Source organism: Girardinichthys multiradiatus, chromosome 22 (genome assembly GCF_021462225.1).
Source record: "Girardinichthys multiradiatus isolate DD_20200921_A chromosome 22, DD_fGirMul_XY1, whole genome shotgun sequence".
NCBI classification, from domain to species: domain Eukaryota; kingdom Metazoa; phylum Chordata; class Actinopteri; order Cyprinodontiformes; family Goodeidae; genus Girardinichthys; species Girardinichthys multiradiatus.
The window spans coordinates 40,408,956-40,426,741 of NC_061814.1; the positions used below are offsets into that span (position 1 = coordinate 40,408,956).

The 17,786-nt window shown below is 39.6% G+C and overlaps 1 protein-coding gene across 1 annotated transcript; it reads right to left on the reverse strand.

Moving 5' to 3' along the window:
- Positions 1-1,948: 1,948 nt before the first annotated feature.
- opn3 (opsin 3) lies at positions 1,949-16,412 on the reverse strand. The gene is made up of 4 exons (XM_047352579.1): positions 15,961-16,412; positions 13,298-13,617; positions 8,097-8,348; positions 1,949-4,568 (listed from the first exon to the last, which is right to left on the reverse strand). Exons 1-4 carry the CDS (start codon positions 16,271-16,273, stop codon positions 4,284-4,286), a joined length of 1,170 nt encoding a protein of 389 aa, XP_047208535.1. The 5' UTR covers positions 16,274-16,412; the 3' UTR covers positions 1,949-4,283.
- Positions 16,413-17,786: the final 1,374 nt, after the last annotated feature.

The following is a 17,786-nucleotide window of genomic DNA, read 5'->3' on the forward strand; positions in this document are numbered from 1 at the left end:
CAAGGCACTTCACAAAAGTCAGGTAGATAAAGTCCAATTAATCCTAATCATTGAACAGTGCAGTCAGATTCAGTTATTTATTCAAATTGGATAAAAAGTTTTTCTATCTAAGGAAACCCAGCAGATTGCATCCAGTCAGTGACTTGCAGCATTCACTCCTCCTGGATGAGCATGTAGAGACAGTGGACAGTCACTGGCGTTGACTTTGCAGCAATCCCTCATACTGAGCATGCATGTAGCGACAGCGGAGAGGAAAAACTCCCTTTTAACAGGAAGAAACCTCCAGCAGAACCAGGCTCAGTGTGAGCAGCCATCTGCCACGACAGACTGGGGGTTTGAGAGAACAGAGCAGAGACACAAAGAGAACAAAGAAGCACTGATCCAGAAGTACTTTCTATGGGAAGCAAAAGTAAATGTTAATGGATGTAGCTCCTTTAGTCGTTTCATCTAGAAAGAAAGAACAGATAAACTCTGAGCCAGTTTTCAAGAGCACATAGAGTTAGTCACAGTAGAAGCTCAGTCAGTAGCTATGTCTAGGAAAGAGAAAGGGTTAAACACTAAAAGACAGGGCCATGTGGATCATCGTAGAGGGTGAGCATTAAGTTGTTGCCAGCAGAAGCTCGGACGATTCCCTTCTCCAGAAAGGTGTCACAGCTAAGCAAAGAGTCAGGCCAGGTGTAGCTTCTAGGAAGAGAAAAGAGAGAGAACAAAAGTTAGAAGCTAAAATAACAGCAAATAATGCAAAATTGGAGAGTAGTGTGAGAATGTAGCGAAGAGACAGTGAAATGGTCATTATGTCCTCTACCAGCCTAAAGCTATAGGAGCATAACTACAAAGATAGCTCAGGATAACCTAAGCCACGCTAACTATAAGCTTTATCAAAAAGGAAAGTTTTAAGCCTAGCCTTAAAAAAAAAAATAAATACAACAGAAATGAATGGGAATGGGAGGAACCGTGTTCAACAAGACACCTCTGTAGTAAAAATTAATCGGCATAAATCACCATAGCTGGTCAGTTAAAAACGAATCCCTCTGTCTGTGTGGATTCATCTGTCAAAGGTTCATCTACATGTTTCCAGATGTGAAACTGTGAGACGTCTGGGTTTAATTTTTTAAAAGATTGAATTACAAAGCTTTAAATCTCAAAGGCTTTGCAGATCCACACAATTGTCTCTGTCCACAGATTTCTTTCTTCAGCAGAACCTCCCAAACTGACACAGTGAGCAGAGTTTATGCGGTTCTTAAAAACTAAAAGATCCACAATTAAAGACCTTCATGTATAATGCATTTTTTAAATCAATGCATATTTTTACATGCCATGGCCATCTTGAAAAATGGAAAAATAACCTACAGGAAGAATTGGGTATCCCTATGATGGCAGTTTCAGTGTCCCTGAGGGTCTGTTACCAGCGTCAGTTTTGTCTCCTGTTAGAACCGAAACTAGGTAAGCTAGAAAACCCTTGAGCAGTTAAGAAAGTGCCCACTAACTTTATATCAAAACGTCTATTGGACCCTATGTAGTTATGAAGTTGAGGGGTAAAGGTACGCTGCTGTAGATCCCCAGTCATCCAGGACCTCTGAAGTCCAATGGCCTTCTACTTGAGAACATGGGTTTTTAAGGCTGAAGGTTTTCAGACAAGGAAGCAGATCCTCTGAGGAAACAAATTCTGCAGAGTAAAAGCAGGTAAATAATTTTGAACGGCAATTATGTTTCCTAAATAAAAACTAACAGAAATTCGCTGCACTTTTGGCCATGAGTCAGCAGCACCTTCCTGATTTGATTAATGTATTTTAAAAAATAGTCACGTGAATTTATTTTTGATTTTCTATTTTTTGGGTCCACTCTAAATATCTTGAAGGTCCCGACTGCTCTCTACTGCTAATGCATGTAGGCACAGAAACAACCAGTAGACAGGCACGAGATAAACCAAACAAAAAAACGGAATTGATTCATAATAAGAGAGCGTTTCTTTTTTATTTTGTTTTAATACAAAACATTGACATGGAAATGGTCATATTTTATGACCTGCAGCAATGTGTTAAAAGCATCCACCTCACTTACTGATTGAGAAACAGCAGTATGAATGGGATTCCTCCCTGACAGTCAGATCATCTAATCGTCATTAAAGGAGCTCACACTGAGCTTTGCCATCACTAAAGATGTAACAATTTTAATCCACCAACTGATTTCTAGCAAAGCAAGTGCAGCACCTTTTTCTGTTTTATTGGCCACAATTAGCTTTCCTCTGTCAAATTAAAATCAATATCTTGTTATTTGTGAAAGAAAATTCGATTTTGTAAGAGGGTCATTACAGGATCTCCTGTAGAGGTCTGTGTTGCAGCAGAGCTGCAGAAGCCTCTGACTGAAGACACTCTGTTGTTGGACTGCTGCTGTCAATAGGATGCTCCGGGTTGTAACTGATGTTTTTCATATTACAACGCATCTTTCTTTGCACAAGCAGTTCTAGAACCGTCCGCAGAACAGAGCCAGCCTTCTTTGTCAGCCTGTTCACCTTCCTTTAGTCACATGCTGCTACCACAACATGAGACTCTGCACAGCAAAGTTAAAAGTTTGCAACATCTTGCTGCAAACACTGAAGGAAATAAACTTCAAGAACAAAAGTCTTCTCTTAGCCCTCTTATAGGCATCTTTACTGTCTCCAGTCTGCTGTCCAGATGAACAGTGAGGTGAACATTATGTCCTGCATGGAGGCCTGCGCTGTTTCTTCACTCAAATTTCGAGTGGCTTGTGCTTCCCTTTACTTTTTTTGACAGACAGAGACTTGCAAAACTATTTCTTCTTATTTGAACCTTTTCAGAATGTGTTACATTATGTTCAGAAATTAAATTAAATTACACGCAGGTGACTTTACTTTAGGAATCAAGTGACTTCTGTACTGCATTTTATTTAGGGGTGTCAGGGTAAAGGGAGCTCAATATCAATGTATGTCGCAGTTTACTTTTTCTAAAAATTTCATTGAAGATCGTAGGTGCAACGAGACAAAATTTGAAGTGAAATGACGTTTTTTGCAAGGTACCATGTTTCTAGGTTTCAGACAAGCTCGAACACATCTGACTAGATGAACATATAAAAATCCTAAAATCCTAACATGTTTTTATTTAAGTTTTTTCTCTGTTGTTCCATTTCACCAACAGGTTTGGCTCAGCACACTTTAGCTTTTTTCCAAACATTATAAAACAGCCCCTGCCTATATCTCTGACCTTCTAGATCCCCACAACTCTTCTCACAGTCTGAGATCTTCCAGTCAAAGGCTGTTAATGGTTCCAGGAACACATTTTAAGATCAGAGGGGATGAATCCTTCAGAGCTGTGGTCCGAGGTTGTGGAAGGCATTGCCTCCATGTTTGCACTTTCTTGGTTCTGTTTTAAGAAGCTGTTGAAGACTTGAGGCAGTAGTCAGACAGACTTAAATAGTTTTTTGCTGAATGATGTTACATGTATGCTGTTTTTATCTCCTCTTTTATGTTTTTATCTTTTGTCTTTTATAGAACTGTATTTATTGTAAAGCACTTTGTGGCTTTTGACCTGTGAAAGGTGTTATATGAATAAAGTTTACTTACTAAACAAATAGGCCACTCACTCATTCAGATCTACAGTGAAAATGGATTTTATTAGACATGAAGATCCATTCATTATGCCTATTCATAGCTGACACCCGGGAAGGTTATGAGCACAGTGTCCCACTTGAGAACACGGCCCACCCTGATCTCATCTCCTTTTACCTAATTACATTTCTGTAATCCTCAGACACACATTTCCACTAAATGTCCTTTCACAGTGTCGGCTCTCATCACATGGGATAATGGGATGTCCAAAAACCCTGTAGCTTAAAATAGGGTCCCTTCCGTGGATCCATATGCAGTAAGAAACTAAATGTTCATTTTTATAAGCTTTACTCACTTGCAGTTGGATACCCAACCAAAATTTACTGACCCACGTTTAGCTCCATACCAGCCTCTAAATACTCAACGTAATGTCACATATACTGCATGACATAAAACTAGTTAATTAACTACGCAATTACCTACTTAATATCACCACAGCTGATGTTTAATGAGGATGTCCCTTTTTTATGACTCCTTCAGGTTTTCTTGAGGTTTTGAGTGGAAAGTTGGGTATTTACAGTCGGTTGTAAAAAGTCTGAAACTGTGAACAGACACAGAAACAGCGAAGGAGGTCAGACAGGATTAGTTTGGTTTGGAACTACATGTTTGGTCATAAGGCATACTCAAAGGCATGAGTGAGAGGTCAGGTTCTCATGGATCACAACGGCCTCACTTGGATGACATTAGCCTGCGAAGAATCTCCGGGCTTGGAGGTAACGTCGAACTGCTGGAAGTTGTCGCTGGTGATGATGAAGACAATGGAGGAGGAGTTGAAGGTAACCCTCTTCTTGGGTCGGTCCCTGGTGTCGCACGAGTTGGACATGACGATGGGCCGGATGGGGAGCTGGGCGGGCGCCAGGGGGCGCTCTTTGAGGTTTTTCTGCAGCCAGGAGATCTTGTGGAAGAGTCGCGAGCAGAGCAGCTGCAGGAAGTACCGCCGGAACTGGGTCAGGAGGAGGAGAAAAAACAGATAAGAGGCAATGATGATACAGTGCCTGGTTCTCCTAACGTATAGCTGTCAATCACACCAGATATCATTCATCTAAGCCAGCCAGTTAAGACTAGAGGGATAGATCCACTCCTACACATGCAATAATTACCACTCTGCACACATTAAAGCCTAGATAATATAAAACAGATACATACCTAGTGAAACGTTTACATCCACACATCATGGGGATGATGAGTAACCAACTTCAATGACTTTTAAAAACAATGGAGTTTATTGTGTATTTTCTATGTAGACACACACCCTGACTGATGCTTTGATCAATGTTCCTTAGCAAGTTGCATCTCAACCACTACCAGCAATGTTCTGGTATAATTTTGGCTGAAAATTGTGAGACGTTTATTTTAATTGGTTGGTTTAGATGCATGGACCCAACTTTCAAAGCATAGTCCATAATGTTCAGTAACTTTGAGGTTGAGGTTACTGTATGAATTTAATGCTAGTTTGTTTTACCAATTATAAAACCCGTTCTTATGTGTTTTTTTTTTTTTTGGATTGTTGCCCTTCTTGACCGGTTTTCAAACATCTTGCTGTTGATTTGAGTTGAAGTGGAAAAAAGTGGAGGTAATCTGCTTTGCGCAATGCATCAATACCACGGATATCCATACATACCCTCAGCATGGTGGATATGTGTGAGAGACTAAACACTGAATTTAACAGCACAGCTTCAGGTCCTGTTGAACTTTGTTCCAAGTAGAAGGAGCGTTGTAAGAATATGGCTTTTTTCCAAGTTTGCCAAGGAACGCTGAATGTAATAAAAGCCTGATTACGTAGGCTGCAGGTACTGAGCTGACACATAGCAAGTTACACACCGGTAGTTGGCCAGTTACTGATTTGTTAATTTAATAATACCAATGCAACAGTCTGCATGTGGGCAGTGAAGACACACATATATATATATATATATATATATATAGTAAAATATATGCTTATGTCAGTAAGTCCTTTTCTACCGCTTATTCCATAGTGGGTCACAGGGGAGCTGGTGCGTATCTCCAGCAGTCTATGGGCGAGAGGCGGGGTCACCCTGGACAGATCACCAGTCCATCGCAGGGCAACACACAAACAACCAAGCACACACTCATTCATACACCTAAGGGCAATTTAGAGTGACCAATTAACCTAAAAGGCATGTCTTGGGACTGTGGGAGGAAGCCAGAGTACCTGGTGAGAACCCACACATGCACGGGGAGAACATGCAAACTCCATGCAGAAAGAACCCTGGCTGGGAATCAAACCCAGGACCTTCTTGCTGCAAGGCAACAGTGCTACCAACTGCGCCACCGTGCAGCCCTTAAATAGATATATGGATATATATATATCTATATATACTCACCGGCCACTTTATAAGGTACACCTTGCTAGTACCGGATTGGACCTGCTTTTTCCCTCAGAACTGCCTTAATCCTTCGTGGCATAGATTCAACAAGGTACTGAAACATTCCTCAGAGAGTTTGGTCCATATTGACATGATAGCATCACACAGATGCTGCAGATTTGTCGGCTGCATCCATGATGTGAATCTCCTGTTCCACCACATCCCAAAGGTGGACTGAGATCTGGTGACTGTGGAGGTCATTTGAGTCCAGTGAACTCATTGTCATGTTCAAGAAACCAGTCTGAGATGATTCATGCTTTATGACATGGTGGGTTATCCTGCTGGAAGTAACCATCAGAAGATGGGTACACTGTGGTCATAAAGGGATGGACATGGTCAGCAACAATACTCAGGTAGGCTGTGGCGTTGACACGATGTTCAATTGGTACTAAGGGGCCCAAAGTGTGCCAAGAAAATATCCCCCACACCATTATACCACCACCACCAGCCTGAACCATTGATACAAGGCAGGATGGATCCATGCTTTCATGTTGTTGACGCCAAATTCTGACCCGACCATCTGAATGTTGCAGCAGAAATCGAGACTCATCAGACCAGGCAACGTTTTTCCAATCTTCTATTGTCCAATTTTGGTGAGCCTGTGCAAATTGTAGCCTCAGTTTCCTGTTCTTAGCTGACAGGAGTGGCACCCGGTGTGGTCTTCTGCTGCTGTAGCCCATCCGCCTCAAGGTTCGACATGTTGTGCATTCAGAGATGCTCTTCTGCATGCCTTGATTGTAACGAGTGGTTATTTGAGTTATTGTTGCCTTTCTATCAGCTGGAACCAGTCTGGTCATTCTCCTCTGACCTCTGGCATCAACAAGACATTTGCACCCACAGAACTGCCGCTCACTGGATATTTTCTCTTTTTCGGACCATTTTCTGTAAACCCTAGAGATGGTAGTGCGTGAAAATCCCAGTAGATCAGCAGTTTCTGAAATACTCAGACCAGCCTGACTGGCACCAACAATCATGCCACGTTCAGAGTCACTTAAATCACCTTCCTTCCCCATTCTGATGCTCGGTTTGAACTGCAGCAGATCGTCTTGACCATGTCTACATGCCTAACTGCATTGAGTTGCTGCCATGTGATTGGCTGATTAGAAATTTGCGTTAACAAGCAGTTGGGACAGGTGTACCTAATAAAGTGGCCGGTGAGTGTGTATATATATATATATATATATTTTACATTACACAGTGCAATGGTTGGTCATTCATCTGAATGATGTCACCATAATCGATGTAAGGTAAGAAGGTGGCTACAACAAGTCATTTTTTTGTTAGTGCTGCTGCTGTAACAAAGCAATTTCCTGTGAAGGATTAATAAAGTTCTATTGTATTCTATTTTTATGTTATATATAAAAAAAACATGTTTCATTTTTATTGAAGAAGTTTCAAGCGAGATTTTTTTTATTCGATTTTCAATATGTGACTGAAAAGCATGTATTAAACAAACCTTTTATTAAGAGTACATTTCTGTAATAATAAAAAGTTTTTTGTGGTCTGATGTAATATTCTAATCTTAAATTTAGTTTTTTCATTAGCTGTAAGCGAAAAAATAAAGGACATCTCAATATTATTCTCATTTATTGAGTATGACTGTACGTACTGTTAAATCTATTTCAGATATGAGAACATTCACTAAATTGGAGCTTGTGCACCCACTTCCTGATTTTAAAAAAGCATCTCACCGTCACTGTATTCTGACCCTAAAATTAAATGTGTATGAAACCAGGTTCTGTTCCATATTTTTGTAAAAATATCCAAACAGATCAATGCCTAAAATTAAATCCGAGGCAGAACAAATGGAGAGCCAACATTCACTTCTGGTTCAGATGCTATTTATTCATCCTGTTTGTTCTTAGTAAAATCTGACTTCAATTATCATCCCTGGATGTTAAAACCCTGACTGTTTTGAGGTAAGTTGGTAAGCTCCCAATGTATTCAGATCATTACAGTAACCTTTGTTCAGGGTTAATGGCTGAATTATTAACTTCACTGCAGCTACAAAGTATTTATAATTAGAGCTGGAGATGTACACAGGGGTTTCTTCTGATACAGAGGAAACATATGTGATTACAAACCTTTCTACTCATGAACACATAGATCAGGGGGTTGTACGCTGTGCTGGACTTGGCAAAGAATGAGGGGATGATGGCCACTGTGGGAGAGACCATGGTCTTCCTGCCGAAGGCCTCCATCATGGACACAACCGCATATGGTGTCCAACACACCAGGAAACAGGATATCATCAGAAGAAACATGGCAGCAACCTTCTTCTCGTAACGCAAGATCTTGATAATCTGAACTGTCTGGAGATCTTGGAGAGAACGCAGCTGCAGAAGGTAGGAGAGAGAAAATGAAAACTTAAAACTGCACATTATAATTAGGACATTTCACCTGATATCAGAAAGGGATTACACATAATGCTCAACATGCACTTGTTTGCATTATGTCCTCCTTTATTTATTTATTTTATTGCACAGACAGAGAACAGAAATTACATATCGTGAACTTCTCAGCTTTGAAGCTCAGGGTTAAAGAAGGCGTTGTAGGAGGGATTTATGGAGGAACTTTTTTCTCTTTTTTCACAGCATTACTGCAACTCTCACACACTTATCTTAAGGTCACACCACAGCATTTAAATCAGGCTTGGGTCTGAGATTTGCTAACTTTTCTGTTATAGATTGGCTGCAAGGTTAGAAAATGTCATCCTATTGATGGCACGTTTGGGCCAAGCTAACCTTTGGATAGATGATCTCAAATTTCAGTCTAGAACACTGCGGTATACAGATGAGGTCATGGCTGAGTCAACGTTTGCAAAGTTCCCTTAAAACCATCCCAAAACATCATCCCTCCACCACCGTGCATGTCAAGAGGTGACTCATGCTTTTAGATAAGTACTACACAATTCCTTTTATTTGGTTGCATCTGGCCCCGGCTCATAGAGTTATGTTTCTTTGTTTGTGTGTGTGTGTGTGTGGGGGGGGCAGCAAACCAGAGCAGGAGGCCCTTAGTTGTTTCAGTTATCTCCTTACTTGGTTCTGTCGCATTGATCAACAATGTGAGCCTCTTTTAAAACTGAGAAACAGTTTTTCAAGAGGAAGAAGGGTCTCTTTCTCTGCTATTGTTTAATAAATTAGTAACTAATTACTGCATCAGACAATGTTGAATAACTCGACAACCACAACACATCAATTACTACAATACTTCTTCTCTTACCTTTTCACTTTGTTAAATCCAGACAGCTACTTTTCTTACTGGAGCTAAAAACGATTTAGTTTCTTGCATTTTTTGTGACCGCAGAGATATTTTGACTGTGAAACTTGCGCGACCAGGCTCTTAGTAAAAGATAATGTTGTTGACATCCTTGCAGAATGCAGTATTAACCAACATTGCTGATTAATGGAGTTTTTGAATCTGTAGAAGAGAAAATACGTTCCTCTTTGAATGTTAAATAACACTGCCCTGAACTGTGAATAGAAATAGCTCAAGCAAAAGTTGGAGACATCAGAAATCTGTAACTTCTATTATCTTGTCATTAACGTCCACTATTGTTTTCGTGAGTGTAGGTTTATATAATAAAAATGCAATGTGCCCTGCTTATGGCCACAATTAAAGGAACTCCCAGTAGCTTTCAAGTCAAATTAAAATATTTGTGCACCATAAAAGGCATTTTTGGCTACTCTGTGTCTCTCATTGATCTATTCATTGCACTTGTGCCGTGTAAAAGTATTAATACATCTTGAACTACAAACTTCAATATATTTTTTTAGGTTTTTAGGTAAAATCTGTGTAGAACTACATTTTGCTGCAATTACAGCTGCAAGCCATCAGCATCTACAACGGTTATTTGAAAAAAACCTGTAAAATATGAGCTACAACAACATTTCATTTCCTTTTGGGATTAATAAAACATTTCTGAATTTGAATTTTGAATTTGAAGTCTCTTGTTGGGACCCCAGCCCAACATGGATGAACATGGACTCTGAACTATACATCATTGAAGGCCTGTTTGAATTTCTGCACCAAAATCACACTAACCTATTCCTAACCCAGCCCAGGAAGAGGATGAGTCATAGCTGACTCCCCGTGACATCACTGTTTGAACAAAAATGGCGTGTTCCAACATGGCATCTGTAAATGTTAAAATGGTAAATGGTAGTTTGAAGGTATACCAGTTAATGTATAGTTAGTTCCAAGACTAACTTAACTTCATTTCCAGATTCTTCAAGATAATCCTTGGTTCTCAAACATAAATAATATTGAATGGTAATGTTGCAGCACTTTATTGGTCATGGTTTTTAACCTTTTTTGAATCACTTGTTCATATTATACATAGTTGGTCTTCTTTATTCTTTCGTTTTGCTTGGAAGTTTAGTTGGATTGTTCTAGTGTGGTAAAGAGTTTATTATTGAAATATTTTTGACTTTGCGTTGAGTTATTTTTGTTAATAAATTGTTGTATTTTAAGAAATTATGTGAAATTATTCCGTGTGTGTGCGCAGAGTTTTGTTGTTCAGTAATGTCAGAGCTTGGCTCATCCCTTTCAATATTGTTCTAATACCATCGCCTGATTGGGCTGGTATTCACAGGACAACATTTAACATTATTATTTAATAAAATATTAAAATATTTGTATTAAAAAGGCTGAATCTCAATCAGACTGCACTGAGAGCATCTGTTAACATTGATTTTTAAGTCACGCCGCAGATTCTCAACTGGACTTTGACTAGGCCATTCTATTTTATGAATATGCATTACATTGTAGCTCTGCTTGTATGGTAAGGACCATTGTTCTGCTGGAAACTGAAGCCAAGCCCTCGTCTCAAGTTTTTCTGTAACAGGTGTTCTTCCAGGATTGTCCTGCAGCTCCATCTATTTTTCCATCAACTATGACCAGCTTCCATGTTCACCCCACAGCATGATTCTGCCACCACTGTTTCACCATGGAGATGGTGTGTTCAAGGTGATGTATAGTGTGTTTTTTGCCACACATTTTTCACATTACATTTTGCATGCAAGCCAAAAAAGCCAGAGTGTCTTCTTCCACATCTTCCTGGTAGATTTGCAGTTCTGCCATACTCCCTCAACACTCCTCTAAGATGCCTAAGAGGCCTTCACAGAGCATCTTGAATTATACTCAGATGAAATTACACAGAGGGGATTTTACTGTTCTACTAATGGGTAATTACTGATTGTAACAGATTGTATTTAGGGGTATCAACTTAAAAGGTGCTCAGTACAAAGAGACACTTCACTTCAAAGTTATGCTTGTAGAAAATGTGAAAAAGGTTTTATGTTTTTCATTTGACTTTACTATAATGCAGTATTGACCAAAAACAACAAATTTTATTCTAAATGACCTTTTTTATCATTTAAAAGTCATTGAGTTGGGACGTTTCAGTAATAATGGACATCTGGTGGAAACAACTCAATGATAAACTGTAGATATGCGTTCAGCAAAAGCAATGAGAGGTCGTATTGCTCCCAAAGACAACTTTTATTCATAACCTGTTTTAATTTATCCTTTATTCTTTATGAAGCCTGGATCTATTTCTGTGTTTATGGTCTGCTGATCTCTCCAAGTCTTCAGATGTCTGATGAGATTTTCGGTCTCTGGCAAAGCTGGGCAACTGTTCTTGTGTAAAATCTCTGCAGCATTCAGATCGCGTTTCTTTGAAGATTTTCCCGGCATGCTGTGATGTGCGATGAGACTCCTCTCAGGCATCGGCACTGTTCTGGGAATTTTCTGCAGCTCGAGCTTGGGGGCTCTGAGGAGGGAGCTGCTCACACTTCCAGCAAACTGGTGAATATTTAAGGGGGTGGGAAACTGTGATTCACAAAGACATGTGGGTCACTTGAACTGAATTAAGTTCTGTTTTTCTACTTACAGCTTTGCTTACAATCACATTTTAATGCATATTTAATGTAACGAATAAAAATCTCCACTGGCAGATATTCTAAACCGGAAAAATGTTATTGTCTTTTCCCCTGTAAAGATTTGGAGGTCAAGGACTTTCTCTGCATAAAAATTTTAATAAAAAGTAATTTATTCAGGTCTGTGTTTTGGAAGAATTTGAATTTATTTTAATGCTGAAATGGTTAGAACTTGAGTATATCAGGCAACACTTTCTGTTTTGTTCAAGAAGTCACTTTAAGTTCACTGAGTCACTAAAGCAGAAGTGATGAAATGAACTCAATGAAGTGGAAATGTTATTTGAGCCCAAAGAATAAGAGAGACTGAACTACAAAGCTTGAAATTTGAAGCTGGTAAACCAATTAGAAGGATATGAAATGATGTGAGTTATTATTTGTATTTCAGACGCCTAAAAACTGAGCAAAGGTTATGAGCACTGATTTTTGTTTTTATCTTTCTTTGTGCGACGAACCAACCTGGATGTGATTTGGACGTAAATCCTAATTTATTGTCAGGTAATAAGTATGAATCATGGTTTTTCATAAAGGGGAATTGGCTCTCTGCCCAGATCAACACAGCACCCCCTATTTCAGTGTTCTTCAAGGAGTCAGGACTGCATTTGGTCATTTCCAGATCAAAATGTAGATATTTAGACTGTTCAGACCTGAATTACTCTACACTGAACAGAGATTCCTTAATATAAAGTTTGTGATTTACCATTAATCCATTTGTGTAAACACAAAAAAGAAGATTTTCCAATTTCTTTTGGACCACTTTGGATTAAAACAGGCATGGACATCACAATATATCCACTGGTCAAATACAGCTTCTTCCATTTTTATTTTAACATCAATCTATATTTTAGTTCTTAGTGTTTATTAAAGGTGACAAAATAAGCAGCAATTTTTATATAATGGTCTTTGCTATCCTGGGCAACAAGAATCCACACAATTGTTTTACACTAGATTTGCTCCCTCATACTGCATGTGTCTGTTCTTGTTTGGTTTTTGAAGGAGCAAGCTGTAATACAAGTGTTGTCAAAGATGGATTTTGTTTTATTTGTTCGTTGTATTCTTGGGTTTATTTCTTTGCATGTAATTAGTCTTCTTGTATTTTTGTCACTTGGCATTCTTTGTTTGGTCATAGCTTTACTTTGGATTATAGCTTTAGGTCACAAAAGAACGTAGAACAACATCTAAAGTACTGCATGCCTCAGTTGAGGTCAGTGTTTATGATTCAACAATAAGAAAGAGAGACTGGGGAAAAATGGCATCCATAAGTTTTGAGGAGAGAACTATTGCTGGACAAAAATAACTGAAAGGCCTGTATTCTTATAAGACAAAAGAAAACACATCTGCAGCCTTACCATTCTCACTGTATAGAGGATGTTGCCATAGCAGTAGATCATGATACCAACAGGCACAAAGAAACACGCAAAGAGGAAGAAGAGGATGAAGGAGGCATCATTTGGGTCTTTGGATGCCCAGTCAAGGGAGCAGCCCAATTGGTGGATCTCTAAAGTGTAGCGGTTCCACCCGAGCAGAGGGGCCCCTGTCCAGGCCAGGGAGTACAGCCAGATGTGGGCAATAGCCCGCCATGCCCAGGGAAAGTCCACCGCCTGGGCATGGACCACCCGGATGTAGCGCTCATAAGCCAGAGCCGCCAGAGTCATGATGGAGACGATGCCTGGGAGGGGAAAGAGAGGGGGAGCATCAGAGAGAAGAGCTCGCTGAGTAACACAGCGCCCATCCCTGCCGGATCTGGGTCAGCGGCTACTTAACGTCTCTTATGTCTGGAGTTTCATCACACTCTGTGTAAACTGAATACCGAACATCACATTCAGTCATTTCAGAGCGAGGCCTTGACAACTTGCAGAGAGTGACTCCTAACTCCCCCACATGTGCAGACACACACACACACACACGCACCCTAAGACCTGTATCTGCATTATACTGCCTGATATTTGTGGCAGAGAGTTTGCTTCAGTTAGTGCAGTAGCTTTCATTGTTATCTTCTGAACCAGTTTGCCATCTAAAGAAGCCCATCTGCAACCTGTGGGACAACATCAGAAAATGATTTTGCATCTTGTAAACACTTAAATTCTTTAAACATATGCGTCTATATCAGTGCTTCAAAACCGTCTGGAAACCTAGTGGCACCCGTGTTTCTTGATCTCACTATCACCAACTGAGGTGCCAGTAAGGTGCAGGTGCGGGGCTTCATATTTGTCCAGCAGACGGTCACTGACACCCTCCACAAGGAAGGTAATTCACAAAGTGCTAACAGAGTGCTGTTCACCAATGCTGTATCCAAGCAAGTTAATAGAAATTTGAGCATGGAGGGAAAAATGAGGTAGGAAAAGATGAATAGAAGATAGGGATAGCCGCAGCCTTGAGAGAATTGTGAAGGAAGCAAATTTGGGGAGAAACTCACAAGGTGTGGACTGAAGCTGTAATCAGGGCTTTAGGAGCCACCACACACAGAGAAATCCATGACATGGGCTACAACTGTCAAATTCCTTGTTTTAATCCACTAAGGAGCCAGAGTGGAGCAACGTCCTCTTTTCAGATGACAGTAAATTTTCCATTTCATTTGGAAATCGGGTCTGGAGGAAGAGTGCAGGGGCACGGCTCCTTGAGGTCCAGTGTGAAGTTTCTGCAGTCGGTGATGATTTTGGTAATATAACACTGTAATTCTTAATTCAACACCTTTTAGTATGAAAAATGGTTTGATTGTAAGACATGAAATTCAGAAGCATATAAATAAAAAAGGAATGACGTCAGGAAACGTAAAACGGATTTTAAGAGCTTTACTCTTATTGTGTTCATTAAGTGCTGGGGTTATGGTTAAAGCCCTACCTCATCCTCTCTTGATTTACAGCAGTTTGGTACGGTGAAGCAATAGGGAAAGCTGTGTGACCTTGGATTGTAATACGTTAAAAACAGCCTCCCAAATGATGTCAGGATTTTCGGCTGCAGTGCTCATTTGTGAATGAACACTAACATGAGAGGCAGAGGGATTGAATGTAGCTTAGACATTCATTATCTTCCAGGCTTGACTGATTTTCTAAATGTAGGCCAAAGCAGATCGTTCCTGGTGAAATAAGATGTCTTCAACAAATAATAAAGTACAGTGGGGCCATTCCTGTAAACGCCAACTTTGCATTATTTTGATTTGTAATTCTCTTGTGAAATGTTTGAATTATTTTGATTTGTAATTCTCTTGTGAAATGTTTGAATTATTTTGATTTGTAATTCTCTTGTGAAATGTTTGAAATGCAAACATAAATGAGAAAGAAATGCATCACTGCAGTACTTCCCGCTGACAGAGGCAGGGAGACATGTCCCTCAGATCCTACAGGCTCACATGGCAATGTCAGTTAAAGGACGGTAGGATAACAGAAGTGGGGGGCAACACTTCTCTGCATTTATTCTGATGAGGAAGCAGCCAAAAAAGCTGGAAGCTTTGCTCTAATGAGCTCATTATCTCCCCCATTCTCTGGAGCTGTAGGTCGAACACCAAGTGTGCTTATTGTTCAGTCTTCATTATCAAATACAGGTGTGCTTATGACAATAAACGGACATTAGTGTCATCTCTGTGGAGCAAAGGGATGAGACAGAAGACACACCTGCATGATGCAGAGGCCCATAGAATACAACAAAACATTTTGCTTTGACTGATAAGATGGAAAAGATGAACACGAAGTCCTTCAGGCTGTTGGATTCTAAGTTTCAAAAATCCAAGCTTTCCAAAACATGTCTGGATTTCATTTATATATTTTTGTAAATAATTATATTATATTATGCAGGTTAAGTACTGTATTATAAAAAAATATCAATATCTGGCCCATACAAATTTACAAATGTTGTATTTCATGATATTGTAACGTTCAGTCAGGTTTATAAACTATGAATTGTCTTTTAATAATTGTTAGTAAAATAAAAAATAATAATTGAAAAAAAAAAAAAAGAAAACACGGAAGAAGCTCCCTCTTTACATTTATACATAAATCACATATATTTTTCTCACCAAATAGGCTGTTGCTGAAGCCGTCCCAGACGCATGTATTCTGGCTCCATATCCACCTGCCTTTGACGCACGAAGCAAATGTAAAGTTTATGCCGATGACGGACACCAGAAAATCACTCAAACTTATGTTGACCAGCAGCAAATTCGTGGGCGTCCGAAGCCTCTTGTATTTACAGTAGAGTAAAATGACAACAATGTTGTTGCAGAAGCCGAACACTCCAATGGTTCCGATGGTGAGCGCCAGGAGTTTGTAGGTTCCAGCTGCGAAAACGTATTTGTCCGCGCTTCTCTCGGTCTCGTTGGCCGGATTCATCGCGGGGAGACAAACTTGGTTTCCAGCATTGTGAGGCGCACGCGCGTCGCGGAGCACGAGAGACGGTGCGCTCCAGTCCCGCGCGCCAGCTGCGTATTCAAACCGGCAGCGCGAGCGCTGTTCGCTGAAACTGGGTCAATGTAGCAAAGTCAAGGCAGAAACGCTGTCGGTGTTTCCTTTCTGTGCTTCCTTTCAAATTAAAAGGGAGTTTGCGCCACATATTGTGTGACGTATCCCCAAGAAAAAGTATTTGCCCCCTTAGGAGATTTGACTGTTTTCGCCTTTTTTTTTTAGCGAACTTAAATGTTTTAAATTGTCCTACAAAGAGACAAAGATAAGCCGAGTAAATAAAAAAAACAAAAAAAAAACAAAAACAAAACCCAAACATGTTTCCCAGGATGATACCATTTTATTAAGAGCAAAAGCCATTCAAGCCATCATTGCCCTGTTTGAAAAAGTAATTGCCCCCTAAACCTGATAACTGGTTGTGGCACTCTTATCCGCTTGTTTTAACTGGCAATATGTCTTTTTTTTTTTTATAGCTGTGAAGTAATAATAACCCACTCCTTTTTTACCGACTTGCCTATTTAAGGTCACACCATAGCATCTCGTTTGGATTTAACTCCAAGTGTAGTTGTGCCAAACATCTCAAACTGATGGTTGGAAATTTTTCTTCATGGTTTTCTGTGAAAGAGGAGATTAGATGGCTTCAAAATGAACTGGGTTCTCCAGGCCGTAAAACAGCGAAACAACCCCAGATCCTCACACTGCCACCTCCATGTTTAACTGTTGGTTTGATGATTTCTTTTCTGAACTACTGTGTTAGTTTTATGGCAGATGTAACGGGACACATAGCTTACAAAAAGATCAGTTTTTATCTCATCAATATTTTTCTAAATGTCTTGGAGATCATCAAGATTAGTTGTTTGGCAGATGTGAGATGGGCCTTTGTGTTTCTTTTGTTTAGCAGTGGTTCAAATTCCTGAAGAAATCTTTTAGCTTATTTTTAGGTTCTATTTAAGTAATTTCTTGATTTTATAAGTGAGGCGGTAATCCAGCCTGGGTGTAGCATGGTGAAATTGAACCAAAATAAATCTTTAATCACAGTTAATTCATGATTTAAAAAGGGAACCTGTTGTATTTTCATACAGGGCCAGGTTGGCTTGGATAACTTTTTTCCCTTCAGAAATAAAATTTGTATTTTAAAAAGTGCATTTTACATTTACTCATGTAATTTCTGTGTGATATTAAACATGTTTCAATATCTGAACATTTGAATATGATTAAGTGATGAAGAAAGTTGACCTCTTAAAATGATGTTTAATGGTATTAGGTATTCTTTTCATGAGCACATCAAATAGATCAATATTTGCTGAATTCTTGAAGTTTCTGATAAGTCACATAATCAAATGGGCTTCTTCTGTATGTTTGATTGTTTGAGTGTTGGTTGGGGGGTGGAGGTTTTTGCCCAAGGCACCATACATGCAAGAGCATCCACCAATTTGCAGCATTC

Excerpts from the sequence above, each read along its gene's own strand:
- opn3 (XM_047352579.1), bottom strand. The coding sequence starts at position 16,273 with ATGAATCCGGCCAACGAGACCGAGAGAAGCGCGGACAAATACGTTTTC. Across the intron at positions 8,349-13,297 it reads TCCTCTATACAGTGAGAATG|CTGCGTTCTCTCCAAGATCT; the intron begins GTAAGGCTGCAG and ends TACCTTCTGCAG. Across the intron at positions 4,569-8,096 it reads ATGTGTTCATGAGTAGAAAG|TTCCGGCGGTACTTCCTGCA; the intron begins GTTTGTAATCAC and ends CTCCTGACCCAG.